Raw genomic sequence first — 27,992 nt, forward strand, 5'->3', positions numbered from 1 at the left:
CATCACAGAAAGGGGATATATCTGAATAAAAATGAGATAGCTTATCTTTAGACATGTGAGCCCTATGAACCACTTTAAATTGTAAAAGTGAATAACGGGCACATAACGATGAAGTGTTAACCAATTAAAAAATTTCAATCCAAGTTTCCTCAGAAATTCAAACCTGTAAATCTTGTTCCCAAACTCTTCACTCTTTAGTGCATTGGTATACTATTAGTAAAAATGAACTCTATTATAATACACACTCAGAGGCTGCTTTATTAGTTACACCCGTACACCTGCTCATTAATGCAAATATCTAATCAGCCAATCATGTAGCAGCAACTCAGGCTACATCCACACTACGCCGGATAAATCCATAACCGAAGCTTTTTCTCTTCGTTTTTACCCTCCGTCCACACTAAAACTGCGTTTTCGTCTCCTGAAATCGGAGCTTTTCAGAAACGCTTTCCAGGGTGGGTATTTTTGAAAATGCTGCTCGGGCAGATCAGTGTGGACGGCATAACTGGAGACTTCTGAAAACGCTGTCAGATGGCAGCGCGCTATTTCATTGTTTTCTTGAATGCAACCTAACAATTTCAGAACAGATGGCAACGAGACTGAAACCAGAAGAGTTAGAAATGTACTCACCAAATACTTTGACCCATAACTTACTGAATAAATAAGTATACTCACTTTGCCCTGTTTTCTGTCCTTGCTCGTATGAAGGTGGTTTACCTATTTATGCAAGTACTTCTCTGACAATAGATGTGTAACAGCCTAATGTAACATTGTATGGACATACAAGATAACACTGATGCGGATATGTTTTAAACATTTAACAAGGTGCTTTATTAATGCAACAGAGTTAGTCAGTTTTTCAATGTTCGTCGTCAGCCGGGTCAATCTGTCCGTGAACTCCCTGTCGGTTGCCACCGTATGCTCCTGTATTTGTTTTTTAAAAGTTTTAAGTTCTCCCGCGCGAGAGCCAACAGCTGTCCGTGGTTTTAAGTTTTTCTAGTCTGTAACTACAGAAACGCGCACTTCTATGGCGAGATTCGACACCAAACATGTCGCTTGTTTTCGGTAGATATGTCCAGCGCATGTGCAGCAGGAGGAGATTCGCTGAAATCTCCGTTTCAGTGTGGATAGAGACATTTTCAAAAACGCATAGTGTGGACGTCTATCGTTTTTACGCGAAACCGTCGTTTTCAAAATTATTCGGTCTAGTATGGATGTAGCCTTAGTGGCTAAAAGCATGCAGATATGGTCAAGAGAAATTTGAGGAGAAACTAAAATCCAATGTGTCGGTATTTCAGTGGAATAAAGGAAATTATAATGGCATGAGAGGGGAACTGGCCAAGGTTGACTGCAAAGGAACACTAGCAGGAAGGACAGCAGAGCAGGAATGGCTGGAGTTTCTGTGAAAAGTGAGGGCAGTGCAAGACAGATAATATTCCAAATAAGAAGAAATTTTCAAATGGAGGAAGGATACTTCTGTGGCTGACAAGTGAAATCAGAGCCAAAGTAAAAGCAAAAGAGAGAGCATACATGGAAGCCAAAGTTATTGGGAAGATAGAGGATTGGGAAGCTTTTAAAAACTTGCAGAAGGAAATTAAGATGATAAGGAAGGAAAAGATGAATTATGAAAGGAATATGGATATCAAAGAAGATACTAAAAGCTTTTTAAAATATATATAGGGTAAAAGAGAGTTGAGTATAGATATAGGACCAATACAAAATGACGCTGGAGATACTGTAATGAGAGATGCAGAGATGGCAGAGGAACTGAATTCATATTTTGCATCAGTTTTCACAATGGAAGACATCTGCAGTATACCGGGCATTCAAGAGTGTCAGGGAAGTAAAGTATGTGCAGTGAAAATTACAGCTGAGAAAGTGCTCAGGTAGCTGAATGGTCTGAGAGTGGAGAAATCTCCTGGACCTGATAGAATGATCCCTTGGGTTCTGAAGGAAGTAGCTGGAGAGATTACGGAGGCATTAACAATGATCTTTCGAGAATCGATAGATTCTGAAACTGCACCGGATGACTGGAAAATTGCACATGTTACTCCGCTTTTTAAAAAGGGTGGGAGGCAGAAGAAAGGTAACTATAGACCTGTTAGCCTGACATCAATGGTTGGGAAGTTATTGGAGTTGATTATTAGGGATGAGATTATGCAGTACCTGCAGGCACATGACAAGATAGGCCAAAGCCAGCATGGCTTCCTGAAAGGAAAATCCTGCCTGACTAACATACTGCAATTTTTTGAGGAAATTACAAGCAAGGTAGACAAAGGAGCTGCAGCAGATGTGGTGTACTTGGATTTTCAGAAGGTATTCGTCAAGATGCTGCACATTAGGTTGCTTAGCAAGATAAGAGCCCGGGGAATTACAGGGAAGATACCAGCATGGGTGAAGCTGATCGGCAGAAAACAGAGAGTGGGAATAAAGGGATCCTATTCTGGCTGGCTGCCGGTTACCAATGGAATTTCACAGGGGTCAGTGTTGGGACCACTGCTTTTTACGATGTATGTCAGTGATTTGGACTATGGGATTAATGGATTTATGGCTAAATTTGCCAATGATACAAAGATAGGTGGAGGAGTGGGTAGTGTTGAGGAAACAGAGAGCCTGCATTGAGACTTGGGTAGTTTAGGGGAATGGGCGAAGAAGTGGCAAATGAAATACAATATTGGAAAGTTTATGGCTATACACTTTGGTGGAAGAAATAAATTAGCAGACTATTATTTAGATGGGGAGATTATTCAAAATGCAGAGATCGAAAGGGACTTGGGAGTCCTGTGCAGGATACCCTAAAGGTTAACCTTCAGGTTGAGTCGGTTATGAAGAAGGCTGATGCAGTGTTGGCATTCATTTCTAGAGGTATAGAATATAAAAGCAGGGATGTGATGTTGAGGCTCTGTAAGGTACTCGTGAGACCACACTTGGAGTATTGTGTGCAGTTTTGTGGTCCTTATTTTAGAAAGGATAAACTGACAGAGAGGGTTCAGAGAAGATTCACAAGGATGATTCCAGGAATGAGAGGGTTACCATATGAGGAATGTCTGGCAGCTCTTGGGCTGTATTCCCTGGAGTTCAGGAGAATTAGGGGGGATCTCATAGAAACATTCCAAATGTTAAAAGGCCTGAACAGATTCGATATGGCAAAGTTATTTCCCATGTTAGGGGATTCTAGGACAAGAGGGCACGACTTTAGGATTGAAGGACGTCCATTTAGAACAGAGATGCTGTCATTGGGTGCATTTATGGCAGAGATAGATAGGTTCTTGATTAGCCAAGGCCTCAAAAGTTTTGGGGAGAAGGCAGGGGAGTGGGGATGACTGGATGAGTTGGATCAGCCTGTGATTGAATGGCAGAGCAGACTGGATGGGCCGAGTGGCCTGCTTCTGTTCCTCTATCTTATGGTCCAAGAGGATCAGTTGTTCAGACCAAACATCAAAATGGGAAAGAGATGTGATCCAAGTTTCTTTGACCATGGAATGATTGTTGGTGTTAGATGGGGTGATTTGAGTATCTTAGAAACTGTTCATCTCCTGAAATTTTCACACACACAACAGTCTCCAGACTTTACAGAGAATGACACAGTAACCAAAAAAAAAGTGAGCAGCAGTTCTGTGGGCAAAAAGGTCTTGTCCACCAAATGAGAGAGGTAAGAGGAGAATGGTCAGATTGGTTCAAGCTGACATGAAAGTGACAGCAACTCAGATAGCCACGAGTTACAACAGTGATGTGCAGTTGAGCATCTCTGAGCACAAAAAAAACGAACCATGAAGTGGATGGGCTACAGCAGCTGAAGATCATGAACATTCACATAGTGGTCACTTTATTAGATACAGGGGTGCTAACTAGTGCAGTTAGCTATTCCGTGATGCTTCTTTCATCGAAGCCTGAATGATTGTAGTTACTTTAAGCAATGATCAAAGTTCAAAGTAAGTTCATTATCAAAATACATGTATGTCACCATCTACAACCCTGAGATCCATTTTCTTGCGGGTATTCTCAGTAAATACAAAGAAACACCATATAATTAATGAAAAATTGCACACTACAAGATGGGTAAACAACCAATGTACAAAATACAACAAACTGTGCAAATACAAAAAAAACTTATTGTTGAGAACATGAGAAAGAGTCCTTGAATGTGAGTCCATAGGTTGTGGGAACAGTTCATTCTTGAAGTGAATGAAGTTGAGTGAAATTATTCCTTCTAGTTCAAGAGCCTGATGGCTGAGGAGTAATTACTGTTCCTGAACCTGGTGGTGTTGGACTTGAAGCTCCTGTAAATCCTTTCAGATGGCAGCAGTGAGGAAAGCCTGTATGATGGATGCTACTTTCCTCTGCAGTTACGGTTACAGATCCCACAACCTGCCTGGGTTGTAAGGGCACTGTACAGAAGAGTGCTGCACCAGTTGCCTCTCTCTCATGGTTGTGGATGAGTGCCTAGCTTGCAGCAATGCTCTCTCCAGTCCACTCTGCAATGTTGTCTGCCCATTTTTTCATTTCCCTGCACCATTCCTTGAAGAAGGTCCATTTGATCTTGTTATATGGCCATACCATCTCAGTTTCCTCTTTTTTATTGTGGATAGTAGATCTTTGTAGTGTCTCATGTGCTAGCTGATTGTTCTTCATACTTTGTGGCTGAAACATGGTCTGTATAGATGTAGAGGAGCCTTCTAAGGCATCTCATTTCTACTGCCTGGATCTTTTTTTGTAGTTCTGCTGTCAATGTCTGTGACTCACATGCATACAGGCAGATGGAGAGCACAAGTGCATGCAAGAGTTTCAGCTTGGATCTGAGAGTGATTTATTGTCCCTCCAGATTGGTTTTAGTTCAGCTAGATTTGCTGTTGTTTGGGGTGTCCTTGCAAGGACTTCAGGGTTTGATCCTTCTTGGTTGATGATGGCGCCAAGATATTTGAACTGTTTGACAGTGACAGTCTCTCATTCTTGTCCACTGACTGATTTTTGTCATGATTTGCTCCTCACTGTTTCTCATCAGTTTGGCTTTCTCTGTGCTGATCTCCATGCCATATCTGGTAGATTTTTCATCCAGTTACTTTACGAGGCTGGCCAATTCATCCTCACTTCCTGCCAGCCCATCAGTGTCATCGGCAAACCTGTGGTTGGTTATGATCTGTCCTCCGATGCTGACTGTGTCGATATGGCCTTACAGGGCATCTGTTATTATTTGCTCCAGGAAACGTTGAACAGTGTGGGTGGAAAGAGGCAGCCTTGTTGGACTCCAGGTGATTTGTAGAACCACTCTCTATTTATGCCTCGAACAAGTACCACACTGCTAGCTTTGGTGTAGCGCAGCTTGATGGTTCGGGTCAGCTTCTGGCTCATGTTGTATCTCTTCATTGTGGTCAGAATGCATCATGCCACACCCTATTGAATGCTGCCTTGAAGCCTATGAACATGTGGAAAATGTCCTGTTGATGTGGGTTGTATTTTTCTCACAGTACTCAGAGGTTGAATATTTGTTCTTTAGTACTACTTCCATTTCTGAATCCAGCCTGCTCTTTGATGATTATTTCTTCTGTCTGTAATTTCAGTCTGTTCAATATGTCTTTCAACATCACTTTGCTTGCATGGCTGATAAGACTTATGGTTCTATAATCCTGGCCTCTGCTGTAAGTTGCATTTCTTTGGGAGCGTGATGATGAGTAATTTTGTTGCACATATTGGTGAGCATGTCTGTCACTGTCTCTCCTCCATGTTTTATCAGTTCAGCCAGGATGTTGTCTATTCCTAAAGCTTTCCTGTTCTTCAACCATCTTATGGCTGCTTCTGTTCTCTCGCGCAGAATTGGAAAGTCATGTCATTTTGACGAGTCCTGGCTTGCTAGTATGCTGGGATCTCCTTGGGTCTGATGGTTGTAAAGGTCTGAACACCACTCAGTCCATCTGTTGAGAATGTCTTCATCTTCTGTGAGACAGTTTCCTTCTTTGTCTTGGCCAGTGGTGACTCAGGACTGTCTCTGTTTAGTGAGGTCCTTCACATCGACAGGAGCTGTAGCATACAGAGAGATCAGCAAGATGATCAGGAAAAACATGATCAAGGCCAAGGAAGAATGCATTGAGAGACAGTGTAGAGAGATAGAAGATAGCCTGAACAAGAACAACAGCAGGCAAGCATTTCAAATTGTAAAGGATCTCCTGTGCAGTGCTCAGTACACCAATGATGTACTGGGTGGGGTATCCACTACTTTTTGTAGTTTTTTTTCCCATTTAAGCGTATCGGTGTTCCTATACCATGCTGTGATGCAGCTAGTCAGTATACTCTCCGCTACGCACCTACAGAAGTTTGCCAAATCTTTGGAAATTTTATGGAATTTGAGATTCCTGCTGTGCTTTCTTTGTAATGGCACTTGTGTGCCAGGCTCAGGACAGATCCTTTGAAATGATAATACCAAGGAATTTAAAATTGCCAACCTTTCCACCTCTGATCGCCCCAGTGTGGACTAGCTCATGCTCCCTCATGGATGACCAGCTTCCTCCTCTTGCAGTCAGTAATCAACTCACTGGTTTTGCTGACATTTTGTGAGAGGTAGTTGTTGTGGCACCACTCAGCCAGACTTTCAAACTCCCTCCTATATGTTGATTTGTCTCAACCTTTGATGATCAATGGTCAATGATGGTGGCCATCTTAAATATGGCATTGGAGCTGTGCTTAGCCTCGCAGTCATAAGTTTAAAGCAAGTAGAACATTGAGCTAAACACACAGTCTTGTGGTGCACGTGTGCTGATAGTGATGTTACGCCTGTGCCCAACTCTGAGGGGTCGAAGGGTCGCCAAAGTAGCCCCCTCCTTTTTGAGAATCGCAAGATCACTATTAATTCAGGTCAGGAGACCCAGGAAATGAGAGAGAGAGACGTTTGGAATGTCTTGGCCCCTCGGCGATACAAAGCTACGGGAAATGGCCATTGTCTCTTGGAGACGGAATTGTGTATTGAGTACGGTGCTATTTATTTGAAGCCCTCAGGGAATGACCAAAAGTGGGCTGGTTGAGGGGAGGCATCCCTCCACCCTGATTGACATCTGAGACCCTGTGAGTCAGGATAGACGAGGGTCTGGGGGAACAGCCCCTTCAGACACACCAGAAGAAACGCTAGAAATCCTGTAACAGCGTAATAGCGAAAGCCGGTGGAAAGCCCACGTGCGTCCTTTTCCATTTGCCTCGGAATTGGTGGGCCTTACCACGGAAGAACGACTTTAGCTAAAACAAAGGAGAAATCAGCCCTAATGACTCTCGAAGGATTGACATCATAAAAGGAATGGGCAAATTTTAAACTCTCTCTCTTGACTCCAACCAAAGGCTGCAGCCTGCAGCTTGAATGAACTTGAGTGACTTTTATATTTCCATCGGACAATACATTAACCCCTAGACAACGATAGAGCTATTTCTTATTGATTATTATTATACCCGCGCTTTTAGATTTAGTATTGATGACGTATATTATCTGTATGTTTGCATTGATATTATTTTTGTGTATTTTTATCAATAAATACTGTTAAAAATAGTACCATCAGACTTCAACGGACCTCTCTATCTTTGCTGGTAAGTGACCCAGTTACGGGGTACGTAACAGTGAAGGTGGAGGATATGTTGCTGCCAACCCAAACAGAATGAGGCCCGCAAGTGAGGAAATGAGTATCCTGTTGCATGATGAGTTTTTGAGGCCAGTCTTAGAGCTTATTGATTCATTTTGAGGGGATGATGGTATTGAATGCAAAGCTGTAGTTAATGAAGAGCATCCTGATGTGAGCACCATCACTGTCCAGATGTTCCAGAGTTGAGCTAATGAAATGGCGTCTGCTGTTGACTTGTTGCGATGGTTGGCAAACTAGAGCGGATCCAGGTTGCTGCTTGGACAGGAGTTGTATGCTTCATCATTAGCCTCTTAAAGCACTTCATCACAGTGGATTTCAGTGCTACTGGATGAAAGTCCTGGTCGTTTTAGACACCAGTATAATTGAAGCTAGCTTGAAGCAGGTGGGTAAATAAGAATGCCGAAGTGAATGGTTAAAGATATCGGTGAACACTCCAGCCAGTTGATCCGTGTAGGTTTTTAGTACTTGGCCAGGTACCCCATCAGGGCCAGATGCTTTCCGTGGGTTCACCTCCTGAAGGATGCTCTCACGTTGACCTGAGAGACTGAAAACATAAGTGTTGTCGGGCTGTGAAGGTTCATGAAACTGCCTCCATGTTTTATGGGTCAAAATGAGTATGAAGAGCTTTGAGCTTGTTTAGAAGCAAACCTTGTTGTTAGCTTGGTTTTACTTTATGGGAGGTGACAGCATTCAAGCTGTGCCACAGTTGTCGAGCATCATTTTGTGATTCTAGTTCGGTCTGGACTTGCCACTTCTCATGTGAAATGGCTTTCTGGAGTTCGTACCTGGATCTCTGTATCTTGCTTGGTCACCAGTCTTGAATGCCTCCGATCTGGCCTTCAGCAGATTGTGGATCTCTTAGTTCATCCAGGGCTTCTGGTTGGGGAAGACTTGAAACTATTTTGTGGTTTTCAGGAAAATGACTACCTAATTTTGTAATGGCACCTCTTACATAGTGATGGAGAGAGAATGAAGGTTTGACCTAAATTCTACTGAATTTAAGACAGATCTTATGACATGAAAATTGCATGTGCCTTCATTATAAGATACAATACTTTGATACATAGCTTTTCACACTATACCAACTGGTTAATCTAATACAACTTTCAGTTTTGTATTGTAGCTATTCTTGGATTTTTTTATTGGAACAAATCTTTGTTATGTTGTCACCTTTTATAGACTACTAATAATCCCTTGATATATGGTGTAAGTCTGCCTCAGAGGTCCCAGATTCTGTTGAAGTGTATCTTCTGTTGCTTCTGTATAGTATGTGTAAGGCCAGAACATAAGCTTTTTCACTAACCTTATTTATAAGTTTTAGTAGGAGAGTTGAAGATGTTCAGAAAATGAGAACTGTGACAATTGAATAAAGCAATGAAACAGTGGCCAGAACAGTTGGAGTCTCCAGTTATTAATCATAAGAGTCTAAATCCTGATTTTATTAGCTAATAGCAATTGGATGATAAGTCTTTGGCCTATATTTTACCAGTTGTTCACATGCACTATGAAATTACCTGAAATGATGTTCAGGTCTGTCTATTTTTAAATGTGTGCTGCTTAAGGAGCTTTACTTGCTCAAGTAACCAGAAGTGATTTCCATTTAATTGGCTTTGTTTGCTTAAAATGGATAAGTGTATTTAGTCACGGGCTTTAAAAATTTCAAGTGGATTTCTTTTTCCCTTTTCTCTAAACTAGGGACCAGCAGTGAAGAAATAAACCAACATTGGGAATGGCTGGAGAAAAATGTGATGCCAATACTTTCCATATTTGACAGTAATGAAGATGTTACCAGCTTTATTCAGGGTAAAGTACGGGTAAGAGCAGATTTTTCAGCCCACAAGAAGTTGTTTTCCTTTCCATTTTTTTTTGCTTATTCTCCTAGTTTTTAGATTCAAGCCTTAGTTACAGAAGTTTTAAGTTGGGTATGAAGAGTAGTGTAATAAATTACATTCTATTGCAGTAGTTTCATCCAACATGTCCATCTGTTTATATAATAGAAACAGAACCATAGAAAACCTACAGCACAATATAGGCCCTTTGACCCATAATGCTGTGCCGAACATGTACTTTAGAAATTACCTTGGGTTACCCATAGCCCTCTATTTTACTAAGCTCCATGTACCTATCCAGGAGCCTCTTAAAAGACCCTATTATATCCACCTCCACCATCGTTGCTGGCAGCCCATTCCACTCTCTGCGTGGGAAAAAGATAAAACAACAACAACTTGCCCCTGACATCTCCTCTGTGAACGCATTGCACCACTACTCATCCAGGTCATTTATAAAAATCACAGAGAAAGGGTCCCAGAACAGATCCCTGAGGAACACCACTGGTCACCAACCACCATATACAATATGACCTTCTACAACCACTCTTTGCCTTCTGTGTGCTAGCTAGTTCTGAATCCAAAGAGCAATATCATGCTTACTTTCCCAAAGATCCAATGTCTCCTTGCTTTCTCAATAAGCCTTGCATGGGATACCTTATCAAATGCCTTGCTGAAATCCATGTACACTACATCTAGTGCTCTACCTTCATCAATGTGTTTAGTCATATCCTCAAGAAATTCATTCGGGCTCATAAGGCACGATCTGTCTTTGACAAAGCCATGCTGACTATTCCTAATCACATTATGCCTCTCCAAATATTTATGAATCCTGCTTCTAAGGATCTTCTCCATCAACCTACCAACCACTGAAGTAAGACTTACTGGTCTATAATTTCTTCGGCTATCTCTAACCCCTTTCTTGAACAAGGGAACAACATCTGCAACCCTCCAATCCTCGGGAACCTCTCCCGTCCCCATTGATGATGCAAACATCATTGTCAGAGGCTCGGCAATCTCCTTCCTCACATCCCACAGTAGCCTGAGGTATATCTCCTCTGGGCCTGGTGACTTATCCAACTTGATGCTTTCCAAATGTTACAGCACATCCTCTTTCTTAATGTCTATATGCTTAAGCTTTTCAGATCACTGTAAATCATTCCTACAATCACCAAGACCCTTTTCCGTAGTGAATACTGAAGCAAAGTACTCATTAAGTACCTCTGTTACCTCCTCTGGTTCCATACACACTTTTCCACTGTCACACTTGATTGCTTCTATTCTCTCATATCTTATCCTCTTGTTCTTCACATACTTGTAGAATGCCTTGGGGTTTTCCTTAATCCTGCTCACCAAGGCCTTCTCATGGCCCCTTCTGGCTCTCCCAATTTCATTCTTAAGCTCCATCCTGCTAACCTTATAATTTTCAAGATCTGTATCATTATCTAGTTTTTTGAACCTTTTGTAAGCTGTTCTTCTTGACTAAATTTTCAACTGCCTTTATACACCATGGTTCCTGTACCCTACCATCCTTTCCCTGCCTCATTGGAACGTACCTATGCATGCCATCTTGGACAATGTCTCCCATCCACTCCATAATGTACTGGTTAGGTACAGGAGTATATTCAGCCAGAGACTCATTCCACCGAGATGCAACACTGAGCATCATAGGAAGTCATTCCCGCCTGTGGCCATCAAACTTTACAGCTCCTCCCTCGGAGTGTCAGACACCCTGAGCCAATAGGCTGGTCCTGGACTTATTTCACTTGCCATAATTTACTTATTATTATTTAATTATTTATGGTTTTATATTGCTATATTTTTACACTATTCTTGGTTGGTGCGACTGTAACAAAACCCAATTTCCCTCGGGATCAATAAAGTATGTCTGTCTGTCTGAATGCCACGCAAATATCTCCTGAACATTTGCCATATTTCTGCCATACATTTCCCTGAGAATATCTGTTCCCAATTTATGCTTCCAAGTTCTTGCTTAATAGTTTCATATTTCCACTTACTCTAATTAAATGCTTTCCTAACTTGTCTGTCCCTATCCCTCTCCATTGCTATGGTACAGGAGATAGAATTATGATCACTATCTGCAAAATGCTCTCCCACTGAAAGACCTGACACCTGACCAGGTTCATTTCCCAATACCAGATCAAGTACAGCCTCTCCTCTTGTAGGCTTATCTACATATTGTGTCAGGAAACCTTCCTGAACACACCTAACAAACTCCACCCCATCTAAACCCCTTGCTCTAGGGAGATTACAATCAATATTTCAGAAATTTAAAATCCTCAGCACGTCAACCCTGTTATTACTGCACTGTTCCAGAATCTGTCTCCCTATCTGTTCCTAATGTCCCTGTTACTATTGGGTGGTCTATAATAAAAGAAAACACCCAGTAGTGTTATTGACCCCTTTCTGTTTCTAACTTCCACCCACAGAGACTCAGTAGACAATCCCTCCATGACTTCCTCCTTCTCTGCACCCATGACACTATCTCTGATTAGCAGTACCACACCCCCACCTCTTTTGCCTCCCTCCCTGTCCGTTCTGAAATATCTAAAGCGTGGCACTGTAAGTAGCCATTCCTGCCCCTGAGACATCCAAGTTTCTAATGGCCACAACATCATAGCTCCAAGTACTGATCCATGTTTTAAGCTCGTCTGCTTTGTTCATGATGCTTCTTGCATCAAAATAGACACATCTATCACCTGCCTCTCCTCCTTCTCACACTGCCTACAAGCTTTCTCTATTTGTGAGGTAACCGCCCCTTCATCTGTCTCTTCAATTCAGTTTCCACCCCCCAGGAATTCTGGTTTAAACTCCCCCCAATAGCCTTGGCAAACCTCTGTGCCAGGATATTGGTCCCTTTCAGATTTAAGTCACGAATGCCCCAAAAGAGACCCCAGCGATTCAGAAATCTGAATCCTTGTCCCCTGCTCCAATCCCTCAGCCATGCATTTATCCTCCACCTCATTCTTTTCCCATACTCACTGTTGCATGGCACAGACAGTAATCCCAAGATTACTACCTTTGAGGTCCTGCTTCTCAGCTTCTTTCCTAACTCCCTGTAGTCTGTTTTCAGGATCTCCTCTCTTTTCCTACCTATGTTGTTGGTATCTATATGTACCACGGCCTCTGGCTGTTCACCTTCCCACTTCAGGATATCATGGACGTGATCATGATATCCTGAATCATTAAGTCCATTCAAGAAAGTGTTAGATATTTCTAATGGGGAGAAATTAGAAACGGGTGAGCTTGGATGATCAGTTAAGGTTGTATGAAATAGTAGACCAGGCTGGAAGGACTGAATGGCATACTCCCACTCCTTGTTCCTGTTTCTCTGTAGTTAACAGATCAGTGAATCTCTGTTGTAGCTTTTCAAAGTCCTTCTGGTCATCCAGGTGTCTGAAATTGGGCACTGTGCTTGTAGGGGCTAAACTTGTGACTTCTGTTTAGCTATGACAATGGACTGTAATCCTTTGTTTATAAATCTCCCAGAGTCCCAATGGCTTTGGTAATCTGTTTCTCACAATGTTGTCTTCAAGCACTTTTTCCATGTAGTACACATTTTAAAGTTGTATTATTTACACACTTTCTCTCTCTCCCTTTCTGTGATAATACAATTCACAATCTTGTTTGAACTTTGCCTAGTTTCACCATTCTGTCTGTATCCTTTTTGAATTGTTAGAAGCAGCAGCGGGTCCTAATACTGAGCCTTCAGTCTTGTCAAAGTGCATCTAATTCTGAACCCATTCTGTAGTTTGAAGGCTGCATTAAAAGCTGATCAGACATCTGTTCTTAAAAGTTTCCTGATGTAATTTTGTAACTTTCAGAGCAATGGAACCCAAAGCCTCTCCGTCATCAAAGATGTATTGTATATAGGGAAGGATCACTGTAAAAGGCCATCAGTATCATGAAGGATCCACAAGCCCTGCTTATATAGACTGTTTGTTCCACTCCCATCAGGGAAAAGGCTTCACAGCATCCACGCCAGGACCACCAGACTCAAAACAGTTACTTTCCCCAAGCCATCACACTGATCAACACTTTCATCCATTATTCCTCCACCACTGTATGCACAACAGCCACTCCTCCCCGCACACTGCATCCCTTGTGTGTATTGTCACTTTATGCCTACACTGTACATCTCACACAGTCATTGTCCTGTTGCATTTTCACATGCCCTGCTGCTACCTAGAAGTTCCTTTTGGCAAGAGTCACTTTTTCACTTCCCTGTCAGTCACCTTGTATACAGATGCTCTTACGCCTTGTGTCACTTCATGTACATACAGTCTTTCTATAAAAACTAATCTTGTATATATGGCCACACTCAGATACTTGCACATTGTGTTTTATAGGATTGCTTTTGTATTTATATTTAATGTATTTTTTATTATTCTTATTGCCTTTTTCCTTATTGTGTTTTTTATGTTTTATTGAATCTGGAGTAATAATCATTTTGTTCTCCTTTGCATTCATACTGAAAAATGACAGTAAACAGTCTTGTATCTTAAATCTCCAGACCCATGAATAATAAAAGCAATTAGAATGGTTAATCCATTTGGGTTCATGGTACCCCAACATCATTGTGCATTTATACAAAAAATGTTTGGATTTTTGTTTGGATCAGGGTTTATTGGCTTAATAAATGTACCATCTGTGACTGTTTAAAAATCATATTTGATGTTATCCTGGATTGTTTCTGTCCAAGGGGCTAATAGCAGAAGAATCTCAAAGTACATCAATAAAGCAGGAAGATGACCCTGAGAAATTTCGCGAGACCTTGTTGAAGTTTGATAAGTTGTTTGGACTGCCTGAGCAAGAGAAGTTGGTGACCTACTATTCGTGTAGTTACTGGAGTGGAAGGGTGCCGTGCCAAGGCTGGTTATACCTCAGTGCCAATTTTCTCAGCTTCTATTCCTTTTTTCTGGGCAAGGAAGGTGAGAATCTGTGTCCTACATCCTATTTTCTGATTGACAATAAAAAGTTAATATCCAAATGCAAATGTGTGGTCGCGGGGAGAGTGTAGAACCACTTTACAGACATTAGCAGGAATTGAATCCCAATCTTACAGCCATGCTGGCCTCTTTCTTGGCTTCTTTTTTGTATGTTCCCTTCCCTCCAACAAGTCTTAATTTTAATCGTACTTTAATTTTCCAACCTTTTATCCTTCACATTTATCTTTGTGCGGTGTCTTCACCGCTCTTTTTTGGCTGTAATAGTCTGATCCATGATGTTATGGCATCTAGATGCAGCCTCTTCAACATATGTCTCACAGGCTTCTCATGCTCCAGTCTCTAGCTCGTAAATCTCCAGTACCTCCGTAATTCAAAGCAGATACTCATGCCTAAGACTCAAACCTTGGGAGGAACTCTAGAACATGGCTGCATCATTTCAAAATACTTAATTTCGTATTTAAGATGAGAAATTCTTCAAACAGCTTCAAAGTGTATTTATTATCTACAAATATATAAATAATACAAACTTAAGATTTGTTTGCTTAACAGGCAATTGTTTAACAGGAACCCGAAAGAACCCAATTTAAAAAAAAATAAGACTAACCCCCCCGTGTGCCCATAGAAAAAGGGGGGGGGGAAACAAATCATGCAAACAATAGAAAGTAGCAAGCAACAACAAAAACAGCATTCTGAACGCAATTGAGTCTTTGATCCACAGAATTCTGGAGATGGAGGGAGTGCAGCCAGATATCTTTGTACATATTGGTACCAATGACATAGGAAGGAAAAGCAATGCAGTCCTGAAGAGAGAATTTAGAGAGCTAGGCAGAAAGCTGAGGTGCAGAACCTCCAGGGTAGAAATTTCTGGATTGCTATCCGTGCCATGTGCCAGTGAAGGTAGAAACAGGATGATTTGGCATGGCTGAGAAGCTGGTGCAGGGGTCGCGGCTTCAAGTTCTTGGATCATTGGGATCTCTTCTGGGGGAGGTATGATCTGTACAAAAGGGATGGGTTACACCTGAACCCAAGGGGACCAATATTCTCGCAGGCAAGTTTGTTAGAGCTGTTGGGGAAGGTTTAAACTAATTTGGTAGGGGGATGGGAACCAGAGTGAAGGGACTCAGGAAAGGGCAAAGATAGTGTGCAGTCAGACTGTCAGGAAGGGCAGGCAGATGATAGGACAAAATTGCAGACAGCAGGGTGAATATCAGTGCATTAGGGATGCAGAATCAACAAGGGTGGGAAGTACAGTACTCAGTGTTATATGCCAGTGCATGGAGTATAAAAAATAAGGTGGATGATCTTGTTGCACTTTTACAGATTGTTGGGTATGATGTTGTGGCCATCACTGAATCGTGGCTGAAGGATGGTTGTGGTTGGGAGCTGAATGTCCAAGGTTACACATTGTTTTGGAGAGAGTAAGGTAGGCAGAGGGGGTGGCATGGTCCTGCTGGTAAAGAATGGCATCAAATCAGTAGAGAGATGTGAAATGGGATTGGAAGATGTTGAAACCTTGTGGGTTGAGTTAAGAAATTGCAAGGGTAAAAGGACCCTGATGGCAGTTATATGCAGGCCTCCAAACAGCAGCTGGGATATGGATTACAGATTACAATTGGAAATTAAAAAGGTGTGTCAAAAGGGCAATGTTTTATTAGTCATGGGAAATTTTAACATGGAAAATCAGGTTGGCAGTGGATCCCAAGAGATCGAATTCATTGAATGCCTGCAAGATGGCTTTTTAGAGCAGTTGGTCATTGAGGGATCAGCTATAGTGTGTGTAATGAACCGGTGGTGAAAAGGTAAAAGAACCCTAGGGTTCTTAAAGAGGTAGCTGTAGAGATTGTGGAGGCGTTAGTAATAATCTTTCAAGAATCATTGGAGTCTGGCATAGTTCTGCAGGACAGGAAAATTGCAAGTGCCACACCACTCTTTAAACAAAGAGAGAGGCAGCAGAAAGGAAATTGTAGACTAGTTATCCTGACTTCAGTGGTTGGGAAGATGCTCGAGTCAACTGTTAAGGATAAGGTTATGGAGTACTTGGTGACAGAGGACAAGTTAGGACAAAGTCAGCATGGTTTCCTTGAAGGAAAATCTTACCTGACAAACCTGTTGGAATTCCTTGAGGAGATTGCAGGTAGGATAGATAAAGGGGATGCAGTGGACATTGTATATTTAGATTTCCAGGTCTTTGACAAGGTGCTACACATGAGGTTGCTTAGCAAGTTAAGAGCCCATGGTATTACAGGTAAGTTACTAGCATGGCTAGAGCATTGGCTGATTGTTAGGAGACAGCGAGTGAGAGTAAAAGGATCCTTTACTGGTTGGCTGCCAGTGACTAGTGATGTTCCGCAGGGGTAGGTGTTGAGACCGCTTATTTTAATGCTGTATTTCATTGAATTAGATGATGGAATAGATGGCTTTGTTGCCAAGTTTGCAGATGATATGAAGATTTGTGGAGAGGCAGGCAGTGTTCAGGAAACAGGAAGGCTGCAGAAGGACTTTGAAAGATTAGGAGAATGGGCAGGAAAGTGGCAAATGAAAGTGTTGGAAAATGAATGGACATGCACTTTGGTAGAAGAAATAAATGTGCAGACTATTTTCTGAATGGGGAGAAAATCCAAAAATCTGAGATGCAAAGGGACTTTGGAGTCCTTGTGCGGAACATACTAAAGGTTAACTTGCAGGCTGAATCAGAAGTGAGGAAAGCAAAGTCAGTATTTTAAGAGTTCTAAAGTACAAAAGCAAGGATATGATGCTGAGGCTTTATAAGGCACTGGTGAGGCCTCACCTTGAGCACTGTGAACAGTTTTGGGTTTCTTATATAAGAAAAGTTGTGCTGGCATTGGAGAGAGTTCGGAGGAGGTTCACAAGGATAATTCTGGGAATGAAAGTGTTATCATATGAGGAACACTTTGGCTCCAGGCCTACGCTTGCTGGAATCTAGAAGGATGAGGGGTTACCTCATTTCAAGTGTTGGAAAGCCTAGACAGTAGATGTGGAAAAGATGTTTCCCATGGTGGGGGAGTCAGGGACAAGAGGGCACAGCCTCAGGATAGAGGGGCATCCATTAAAAACAAAGATGCTGAGAAATTTCTTTAGCTAGACGGTGGTGATTTTGTGGAATTTGTTACCACAGGCAGCTATGGAGGCCAGGTGATTCGGTGTATTTATGGTGAAGATTGGTAGGTTCTTGGTTGGCCACAACATCAAAGGTTATGGGGGAAGGCAGGGGGAGAGGGGCTGAGGATGGGGAAAAAAGTATCAGCCATGACTGAGTGGCAGAGCAGACTCAAATGGGCCAAATAGCCTAATTCTGCTCCTATGGCTTATGGTGCAGCCAGGAGTAGGCCCAAAGCCTCCGTATTCAGTTCATCATACTAGTGAGACAAGCCACTGCAAGGACACGAAGCACAGTAGCTAGGGACTGTCTCACACCCTGAGTGCTGTGGAGAGAGGTGCCCCCAGCCTACCAGGGGCAGTGTTTAAATTGTCTGAACCTTGCACTGAGAACTGGGCCTAGATTTCACTGCTGGAGAAGCCGTTCTCAACCTCTCCAAATTGATTCAGCACTTAAAGCACTCCAGCCTCACCCAACTCTCGACACCCTGCCTGTCTGATCTATCTAGGTCAGTGTTTAGATTGTTCAAACAGCATATTGTACATCACGTTAGGACCCAGGCCTCGCCACAGTGAATCGCTCCGTGTCAGGAACACACCACTCAGCGATTTTGCATCAGACCTAAATTTTGTTCCCGAAGAAGCCGTTTTCGACCTCACCAAATTGGCTCTGCGCTTAGAGCAATCTACCCTTGCACCCAGGTAAGTTGGACAGGCATCAGAAATTCCCTCTTCCCATCTTCTCTCCTTTGAATTGTCCACTCCAACCAGCACAGCTCCTACTCCAAATGCATTGATTTTGCAGCACACCAGCAGGGCACGTCTCTCGAATTTGCTTTGCCCTCACTTGCTGCTTTGTTGCTTGTGGTGATGGTTTACCACAATTTACTTCAAAAAAAAAAGTGTTACTAATGTTTTTAATGGAATTCCTTTGCCTTCGAACCACAAGTAGGCTGTTGCACGTCTCCGGTAACGCGATCTTTTCTCTTCCCTTTTCTCTGTCTCTTTTCTCTTGGTTGTGAATGTTTGTTCTTCAACCTATAGAGCAGTGGAGATCAAGTCATGGAGTATATTCAAGGCGAAGATAAATTTTTGCAGTCTGGGGGAGCCCAACTTTACAGGACATTAGAAACTTAAGAAATTTTTTGATAAGAGCCAACCATTCAGCTCAGTAAAGCTTACCAAATTCCTTTTCACATCATGTGTTGAAATAACTATTGAGTTTAGATTTTAAAGTCTCTAAGGTACTACTCTCAACTACACAACTAGGTAGTTTGTTCCATGAGTCCACAACTTGCTGTGTTTAAAAGAAAAAAAATGCTTCCTGATGTCAGTCTGAAATCTCCCTTTAACCGGTCTCCACCGTGGCCCTGTGTCTTCATTGATGGATTAATTTTGAAGTAGCAGCAGCCATCCCATAATGAATTATACTTATACCCCTAATGATTTTGAACACCTATCATGTCTCCTCTCAATCTACATCTACTTAGGCTAAAAAGATTTAATTCTTTCAATCTTTCTTCATAGCTTATACCCTGTAGACCTGGAATGAGTCTCATCGCCCTTCTCTGAACTCTCCAGTGCCTTCACATCCCTCAGAAAATATGGAGACAAACATTGTGCATAGTACTCGAGATGTGGCCTCATTATACAGCTTAGGGAGAACATCTCTAGACTTGTACTCCACGGAGTGCATTATATAGCCCAGCATTCTTTTAGCCTTCCTAGTTGCTTCTGAGCATTGTCTAGATGTTGATGATGGTGAGTCTATCAGGATAGCTAAATCTTCTCATACAGTGCACTTTCTAACTCAAGACCCCCAGCCCCCATGTGTATCTATATCGAGTATTTCTACTTTCTATATGTATTATTTTACATTTACTACATTAAATTTCATCTGCCATTTATCCATCCACATCTGGATTTTGTTTAGATCTAGCTATTTATTCTGCTGCCCGTCCCCCTAATTTTGTATCTGCTAACTTTACTAGTTTATTTGTTATGTTGGTTGGCTGGTGGCGCAGTGACATCAGCGCCGGACTCTGGAACGGAGGTTCCTGGATTCGAATCCAGTTGGGCACTCCCGAGAACTCTTTCCATCCGTGCCGGGTTGAGTGTCGAGCTCGCAACTCAACCTAGTAAAATAAAGAAAAATACTGTGAAATGTCTGTGTGAGGAGTGGTGCGCCACACAGTCTTTTGTTCTGTGCCTTGTAAGACATGGAAATGCCCGATGCTGGCCTCTCAGGCCTGAGTTGATGTTGTCATCATCATTTGTTATGTGCTTATAATGGGCACACATGCAGAGTTGAGTGCAAGGTCAGATAAGACATGATCTTACTGAATACTGGAGTAGATTTGAGGGATAATATGGACAAGTTCGACCCCACTTCCAATGTTCTTAAATAATATACGCACATTATTGTTCTCCATAATGCCATGCTTTTATAACATGGCTGTAATTAAAAAAACATCTCAGCATATTGGTTATAGAAACATTGAAAACCTGCAGCACAATACAGACCCTTCAGCCCACAATGTTGTGCCGAACATGTACTTTAGTAATTACCTAGGGTTACCCATAGCCCTCAATTTTTCTAAGCTCCATGTATCTATCCAGGAGTTTCTTAAAAGACCCTATTGTATCCGCCTCCACCACCATCGCCGGCAGCCCATTCCACACACTCACCACTCTCTGCATGGAAAAAAAAGCTTACCCCTGATATCTCCTCTGTATCTACTTCGAAGCACCTTAAAACTGTGCCCTCTCGTGCTAGCCATTTCAGCCCTGGGAAAAAGCCTCTGACTATCCACACGATCAATGCCTCTCATCATCTTATACACCTCTATCAGGTCACTTCTCATTCTCTGCCGCTTCAAGAAGCAAAGGCCAAGTTCACTCAACCTATTCTCATAAGGCATGCTTCCCAATCCAGGCAACATCCTTGTAAGTCTCCTCTGTACCCTTTCTATAATTTAAGTATGTTCTAGGACATGGAGGGAAAGGTTAGACAAAGTAATTTGAAAGGTAATTGGAAAGATGATTTTACAGAAGCTACTTAAAGGACTGAAGTTAAATGGGAAGTGTATACCAGACAGTGAGGTGACTGAAGTTTTCATTGCTGTTATTGGTCTAAGTGCAGGAAAGGTGCACGAAATGTTAGAGCGAAGAAGGCTACAGCAGTATATTGACTAGAGGTAATCAAGTTCAAACTGGATAATTTTAACTTTGGGTAGTATTACAAAAGGGAGAATATTAATTGTACTTTTTATCTTCTCATGTTTTCATTTTTCTGAAATTACTATAGCTTGCTTTACTTCACAATTAAAAGTATCTAACATATTCTTACACTTTGAACTACACGACCATCAAAAGCAGTTTCCAATTTTTATTTTTTCCATTTTGTTTTGGATGCTGCTCTCACATTCCTTCACAACACACACACAAAATGCTGGAAGAACACAGCAGGGCAAGCATCGTCTATGGAAAAGAGTATAGTTTGTGTTTTGGGCCGAGACCCTTCATCAGGACTTGCATTGATTAAGTCAGAAAACAATTTTAGAAACTAATGCTATGGATCTCCAAAGATTTTAATATTTAAAGATGATCCAATGCATACAGGTTTAAAATAATACTGCTGCAAGTATTTAATCTTCATTGGAAAGCAGGGTAGGAAGGTCTGTGAATTAGCCACTGTGTAGCCTTGAAATGACCAACTCTACTATAAAGTGTTGTTGGTAATTGCTATCTATATATTGATTTTGTAACTTCTGTTTAACTTGCAGTTAAGATTATTATTCCCTGGGATGAAGTATCACAGCTTACAAAGACAACAAATGTCATCTTCTCTGAGAGCATACACATTTGCAGTCATGGAGAAGACTATTACTTTTCAATGTTCATGCATTTAAATGAAACATTTTTGCTGATGGAACAGCTGGCAGATTATGCTGTAAAAAGATTATTTGATAAAGAAACCTTTGAAATGGATTTATTGCTCAGTGATCATTTACAAATAACAAAAAGGTAATGAAAAAAAAATGTTGCTCTGTACTGAGATACCCAAAGCATTAAGAAATCAAATATACTTTCTTTTTGAACTATGACATTATTGAAGAAGAACTTTTGTCACTGAAGCCAAGCAATGTAATTTATTTTTATTGCATCATAAAGCTGCCCTGTAAAACTGGTTTTATTTTTTCTTCTTTTAGACTTTTGGAGAATCGAGCGAGGAATGAATATTTCACGGCACTCTTTAGGCTTCCCAGGGAAGAAAGTCTGGATGACGTACTTGACTGTTTTCTTTGGATTCCTTTTTACCATACCCATGCATTTGGGAAAATGTTCATTTCAGAAAATTACATCTGCTTCAGTAGCCAGGATGGAAATCATTGTAATGTAGTCATTCCACTGCGGGAGGTAATGAATTATTGGTAAAATTGTTATAACTCTGTAGAGTAAAGCTTAATCATGGACAGGAGAGACTGCAGATGCTGTCAAACAAGTTTTGTATTTGATATGTAATATTAAAAGAACTTAGGGTTAAAGCCCCTGCTAGACCTTTCGTAGAAATTTCAAAGAAGTGGTTAAGGCTGAAATTGTTAAAAATCCAGCTTTGAAGTGTCTTTTCTTAGCACTATAATGAAAAGGTGAAAGATGTTTATGTCCCTCTCTGTACCTACATCACACCAAGGAAGCTTATTAACTAAACTGCAATGTAGGCTTGGATTACAGTTTTCTGCTGCTATCTTTGCAGGGAGGTTCTGGGGAGCTGGGCACTCCCTAAGAGGGAAAAAGAGAAGAACTCGAGGGTGAGTGCATCATGCCATTCTCACTGCTCGATTTCTTTGGAGAGGGCTGATTGAAAGGTTGGGAATTATCGACAGTTTGAGAAATGTTCAGGTTCTCTGTTCCCACAAACTAGGCTGTTATAGGAATGCTGTTATAAATCTCACCGATCTGGCTATAAGGGTTTTTTAATATTTCAATTCAAACCAATGTTTTCCACAGGCAAAATTGCATTATCAGTTCTAGCTTCAAAGAGCTATTTTGTTGTTACATACTGTTCTGGTCTTAACGTAAGTAGGGCTACACATTTCTTGCAGAAAGAATGGTCTGTTTTCACATAGCTGCTGTTACAATATTAAACACTTAGCTCATTTTATGACCTATTTTGATGTGACACATCAAACGGGACCTTTGTCCCGTTTAAGTGTTTAAGTGTCGTAGCCTTCCTCATTTGTTTGTGTAAGTGCTTTAATATCACAAAGTCGTAGTTTTATACAATATAGAAATGGACCCTTCGACTCAACTTGCCCATGCTGACCATGTTGCCTACCGGAGGATATTTATTTATTTATTGATACAGCCTGAAGAAGGCCCTTCCAGCTCATTGAGCTTCGCTGTCCCAGCAACCTCACGACGTTGAATAACCCTAACCTAATCACATGACAATTTGCAACAACCAATTAACCTACCCAGTACGTCTTTGGAGTGGGGGAGGAAACCAGAACACCCGGGGAAAACCTACAAATTCCATGGCTAGGACATACAGAGACTCCTTAGACACCAGCGCCAGAATTAAACTCTGAATTCCAGAAAGCCCCGGGCTGTAATAGCATCATGCTAATTTGTATGTTATCATGGCACCAAGATGCTGCCTGGATTAGAATGTCTTATGAGGATTAGTTGAGTGAGCTAGGGCTTTTTCTCTTTGGAGCAAAGAGGATAACAGATGACTTGTTAGAGGTATACAGGATGACAAGCAGCAGAGACAGTCTGGATAACTGGAGATGTTTTTTCCACCAGTGTGGAAATGTATTATGAGGGGCCATAATTTGAAGGTGATTGGAGGAATGTATAGTGGGGATGTCAGAGGTAGATTTTTTTACACAGAGAGTGGTCAATGTGCTTGGAATGCCCTGCCAGGGGAGAAGGTAGAGACAGAAACATTAGGGACGTTCTAACTCTTAGATAGGCTTATGGATGATGGAAAAATGGAGGGCTATGTAGGAGAGATTGGTCTTCGAGTAGGTTAAAAGGTCAGCACAATATTGTGGACTGAAGGATCTTTACTGTGCCACAGTGTTCTATGTTCTGAGCCCATTCCATTTGCCTTCATTTGGCTAATAACCCCCCTAAACCTTTCCTGTCTATCTTCTGAACTTTTCCTATGCATAAATGGTTTGCTTTATGCTTTAGTTATCATTCTTAATGAAGTGCAAGTTCAAGCTTAGTGGCATCTGACTATATATACACATCGTGATGCATATGAACTATTTCCAATGTTTTTTTAGCTTCAGCCTCACTAACACCTTAAGCTAGCTAGAGGCTATGGAAATGTGAACATCAGATTGATGTGAGTTTTCCAACAGGTCACTAGTATGGAAGCACCAGGTGGTTCAGGCAAACACATCTCCTTCAGTACCAGAAGTAAAATAACATTTCGCTTCACTGAAATTAAAGACAGTGACGGTCTGATGAAGAAACTCCAAGGGAAGCTGAAGTGTGGCACGAGTGGAAGCACACAAGACACTTTAGGAAAAGGAGAGGTAAAGTTCACAGTTTAAAATAAATTTATTTTTGAAGTACGTATATGTCACCATATAAACCCTGAAGTTCATTTTCTTGCAGCGTAATAAGCCTATAGAATAATAACCCTAACCAAATCAATGAAAGGCTTCTCAACGTGGGCTTTCAGCCAGAGTGCAGAAGGTAACAAGCTGCAAATACAAAAAGAAAGAAGTAATGTTAATAATAAATAAGCAATAAATATTGAGAACATGAGATGAAGAGTCCTTGAAGTGAGTCCATTGGCTGTGGGAACAGTTCAGTGATGGGCAAGTGAAGTTATCCCTTTTGGTTGAGGGGTAACGACTGTTCCTGAACCTGCTAGTGTAAGTCCTGAGACTCCTGTGCCACCTTCCTGATGGCAGCAGCGAGAAGAGAGCGTGACCTGAGTGGTGGGGGTCCCTGATGACGGATACTACTTCACTGCGATAATGCTTTGTGTAGATATGCTCAATGTTGTGGAAGGCTTTATCCTGATGGACTGGACTGTATCCACTATTTTTTTGTAGGATTTCACGTTCAAGGGCGTTGGTGTTTTCATACCAGTCCCTGATGCAGCCTGGTATGGAAATACCATAGTAGATTAGAATTCTGGTACTAGTTGTTTAAATTGTAGAATTGCTGCTCCTAGTATCAGGAACCATGAAAGTCATAGGATTATTATAAAGTTCCTAATCCTCCTTTACTACTCTAGCATTAATGTGTTTGCAAACCTATCTATATGGTGGACTCTTCATTACCTACATAAGTCAGGGGCAGTTCAGGATTGATGATAAATGCTGGTGGTGTCAGTGGTGTTCACGTACAGTAAACTCTCAGCTATTTAAATATACATCCAGAATTCTTGTGCTAAAATTTCTCAGAATATTAAGCAATTTAATTTTTTTTTCTTAAACCTAAATTAGAATTTGGCACACCAAAGTGATTTTAGTCTATAAAAACACAAAATGCTGGAAAACTCAGCAGGCCAGACAGCATCTATGGGAGGAGGTAGTGACTACGTTTTGGGCTGAAACGTCGTCACTACCTCCTCCCTTAGATGCTATCTGGCCTGCTGAGTTTTACAGCATTTTGTGTTTTTATTTATTTCCAGCTTCTGCAGATTCACTCGTGATTTTAGTCTATTCTGTCTCCCATCAACCTTCAGCAGAGCAGATTGTCCTCAGCCTCTCATGTGACTTAAATGCCTTATAGCTGAGAGTATACTGTACTATGAAGAAAAAAAGAATATCTTGTATTTGAAATACCTTATTTGTGGAACCTCTCCTGTAAGCCCTTTTCTGCTGTACTGTAAGATATTATGCCCTTTCTGACAGTAATTTGTATACACTGAAATCATTAATTTTTTCATACATGTATCTGGACATTATTGTTGTCAATCTGTAGAGAAAAGCTTTAATCATGAAGACACAAGAGATACAGACTGATGCAGTGGTTTCAATGCGAAATATCAGAATTCTTTTCCTTCTACAGACGCTGATCAACCCGCTGAGTTCCCCCAACCAATTGCAGCAAACCTTAATCGTGGATTTTAGTTAAATATGAAATAGTTTAGAATCTTTACTTGGAGCAGCTGAGCTAGTCCAATTTTCCTTGGTGTAGAAGCTGATTACTCATACATGTGATGTATCTTTTCTCGGTAGGAATCGTGTCTAAAAGTTGCTCAGGGAGATGATACCCTCCTTGGACACAGTGATTCCATGCTTTCACTTACTGGTGAACAACATAGTGCATTACTGAAAGAAAGCAATAAAACAGTCAGTACTGAAGCACTAATGCGAGTCTTTCATCCACAAGAGGCAGAAAATCTGGATTCAAAAATGGCAAGTAATTTTTTTGTTTGTAGATAAAAATCTGGTGTGCAGTTTTTAGGTATTTTGCTATATCACCTCCAGTGTGAATCTGGTTAATTGTGTTCATTGATAATTTTTTCAGCCTGCAGGTTTAGGCCTTTAAGGTACAGGTAACTCTGATGTTACAGCCATTCTTACTTAAACCCATCGGGTTATAGGCTGCTGACACCAGCTTGCCAGAGTCCTCTATCCTGGGCCAGTCTTTCAAGTTGTCCCCAGATGTAGCCCATCTTTGAAGATCCTTCCTCTCCTAGGGATGAGGTCTTTGGAGCTTCTGTTGGCGTTTCTGTAGCTCTGGGTGTTTATGGGATGGGCTTGCTTACCCCATGTCCAACCCTCCTCCTTTCGAGGTGGTTTTAGGACCATCTATGGCGGAGTTTTACAGGCATTCACGTTATGAACATTCGCTCTTAGGAATTTTGCTTATAGAAAATTTCAGAAGTGGAATAAAATTCACTCTTTGTGTGGAGAAAATGTAAAGAAATAAATGCAGTTTTTTCCAGCTGATGCTTGTTGATGCATGTGCAGATGATGTGGCTTTGAGTTATGGAAAGTCATGATATGACTGTTCTCTGACATGGAGGTCACCTGTACAATGTCATTTGTTTTGTAGAGTAAACTACTGTTTGAACAGTCTAGAATCCTGAGATTGGTTATGTCATTATATTATTATATATAATATAAAATCATTATATTATTTTGTCTAACATCAAAGGTACATTTAATGTCAGAAAAATGTATACAATATACATCCTGAAGTGCTTTTTCTTCGCAACCATCCACAAAAACAGAGGAGTGCCACCAAAGAATGAGTGACAGTTAAATGTTAGAACCCCAAAGTCCCCCCCCCCAGCTCCCCTCCCATGCATAAGCGGCAGTAAGCAACAATTCACCCTTCCCTCCACCGGCAAAAAAAAGCAACGGCACCCGCCACTGAGCACTCAAGCGTGAGCAAGGTAACAGCAAAGGCACAGACTTGTAGTACTCCAAAGACTGCTAGTTACCTGGTAATCGACATACCACAGGCTCCCTTCCTCCTTAATAAGGGAGAAAGGGGTGTCTCTGTTTCACAGTGAGAGGGGAGTCATAAACAACTCGCTGGTTTACGATGTTAAAAGTCCACTGTGTTGCTTTTTCTGAGCTCTGTGCCCAAAGATCTTGGGTCTCTGGGCACACAGCCTCAGCTCTTCCATCTGCCATGACGCACGAATCTCTCACTCGGACATGTCCTTCAAAACTTGAAAGGCATCTGGGCAGGCAGGTAAACAGGCAGGGATGGAGGGTTATAGATCACCTGAAGGCAGATGAAATTAGTTTTGATTGGCATCAGGTTTGTTACAGCCATTATTGGCTGAAGGTCATATTCCTGTACTGTATTGATCCATGTAATACCGTGGTTTAAATTTCAAGAACCAGTAGCCCAGTAGTAATCTAGGAGCTAAAATTGTGTTTTATAGAGAAGTGGGATTTTAAAAATAAAATTGAGTTAATCCAGTGAATACATTAGATTTGTTTTATTTATGTGGACATTGTTATCTTGATATGTATTGCTTTTCTCAGCCATGCCAGTGGGCGCTTCTTCCTCTCCTAATATGCATAATAAAAAAAATGACTATCAATGTTGTTTTTGGTTCTTCTTCAATTCTAAGTATTGGAAACAGGTTGGTTTGGAAAAGTAAGTTGATTCTAAGGTACTTGTTAAAGACCAAAACAAGAAATTCCAGGTCATGATGGCTCCAATTAATGTGCTCCAGCAAGTTTATTGCAGGCAGTAAATTATTGTTTCCTTACCAATATATAAATATATTGTCTGAGGATGAGATACTGAACTGCAGCTTTTTTATGGATTGCAGTTAAAAGAAAAGATGAAGGTGCAGTCATGGAACATTCATTTTGTAGAATATGGTCAAGGAGTCTGTATGTTTCGTACAAAAAAGACTCGAGAACTGGTAATGAGAGGAATCCCAGAAGCTTTAAGAGGAGAACTTTGGCTGTTATTTTCAGGTATGCATTGTTACCTATGTGGCTATGAAACAAGTC

General features: G+C 41.3%; 1 protein-coding gene across 4 annotated transcripts in view; it reads left to right on the forward strand.

Moving 5' to 3' along the window:
• The window catches only part of tbc1d8b (TBC1 domain family member 8B), a 106,027-nt gene that overhangs the window by 27,752 nt on the left and 50,283 nt on the right, over positions 1-27,992 (forward strand). For all 4 annotated transcript variants that reach the window (XR_012100492.1, XM_073057813.1, XM_073057814.1 and 1 more), the window contains exons 3-9: positions 9,312-9,430; positions 14,166-14,394; positions 21,315-21,555; positions 21,741-21,948; positions 23,904-24,080; positions 25,743-25,922; positions 27,806-27,956. Coding sequence is in view for 3 of the 4 variants with exons in the window: in XM_073057813.1 (XP_072913914.1) it covers positions 9,312-9,430; positions 14,166-14,394; positions 21,315-21,555; positions 21,741-21,948; positions 23,904-24,080; positions 25,743-25,922; positions 27,806-27,956 (1,305 nt within the window). In the remaining variant the exon portion in view is untranslated. The remainder of the gene's footprint in view (positions 1-9,311; positions 9,431-14,165; positions 14,395-21,314; positions 21,556-21,740; positions 21,949-23,903; positions 24,081-25,742; positions 25,923-27,805; positions 27,957-27,992) is intronic.

This window comes from Hemitrygon akajei, chromosome 10 (genome assembly GCF_048418815.1).
Source record: "Hemitrygon akajei chromosome 10, sHemAka1.3, whole genome shotgun sequence".
Taxonomy (NCBI): Eukaryota; Metazoa; Chordata; class Chondrichthyes; order Myliobatiformes; family Dasyatidae; genus Hemitrygon; species Hemitrygon akajei.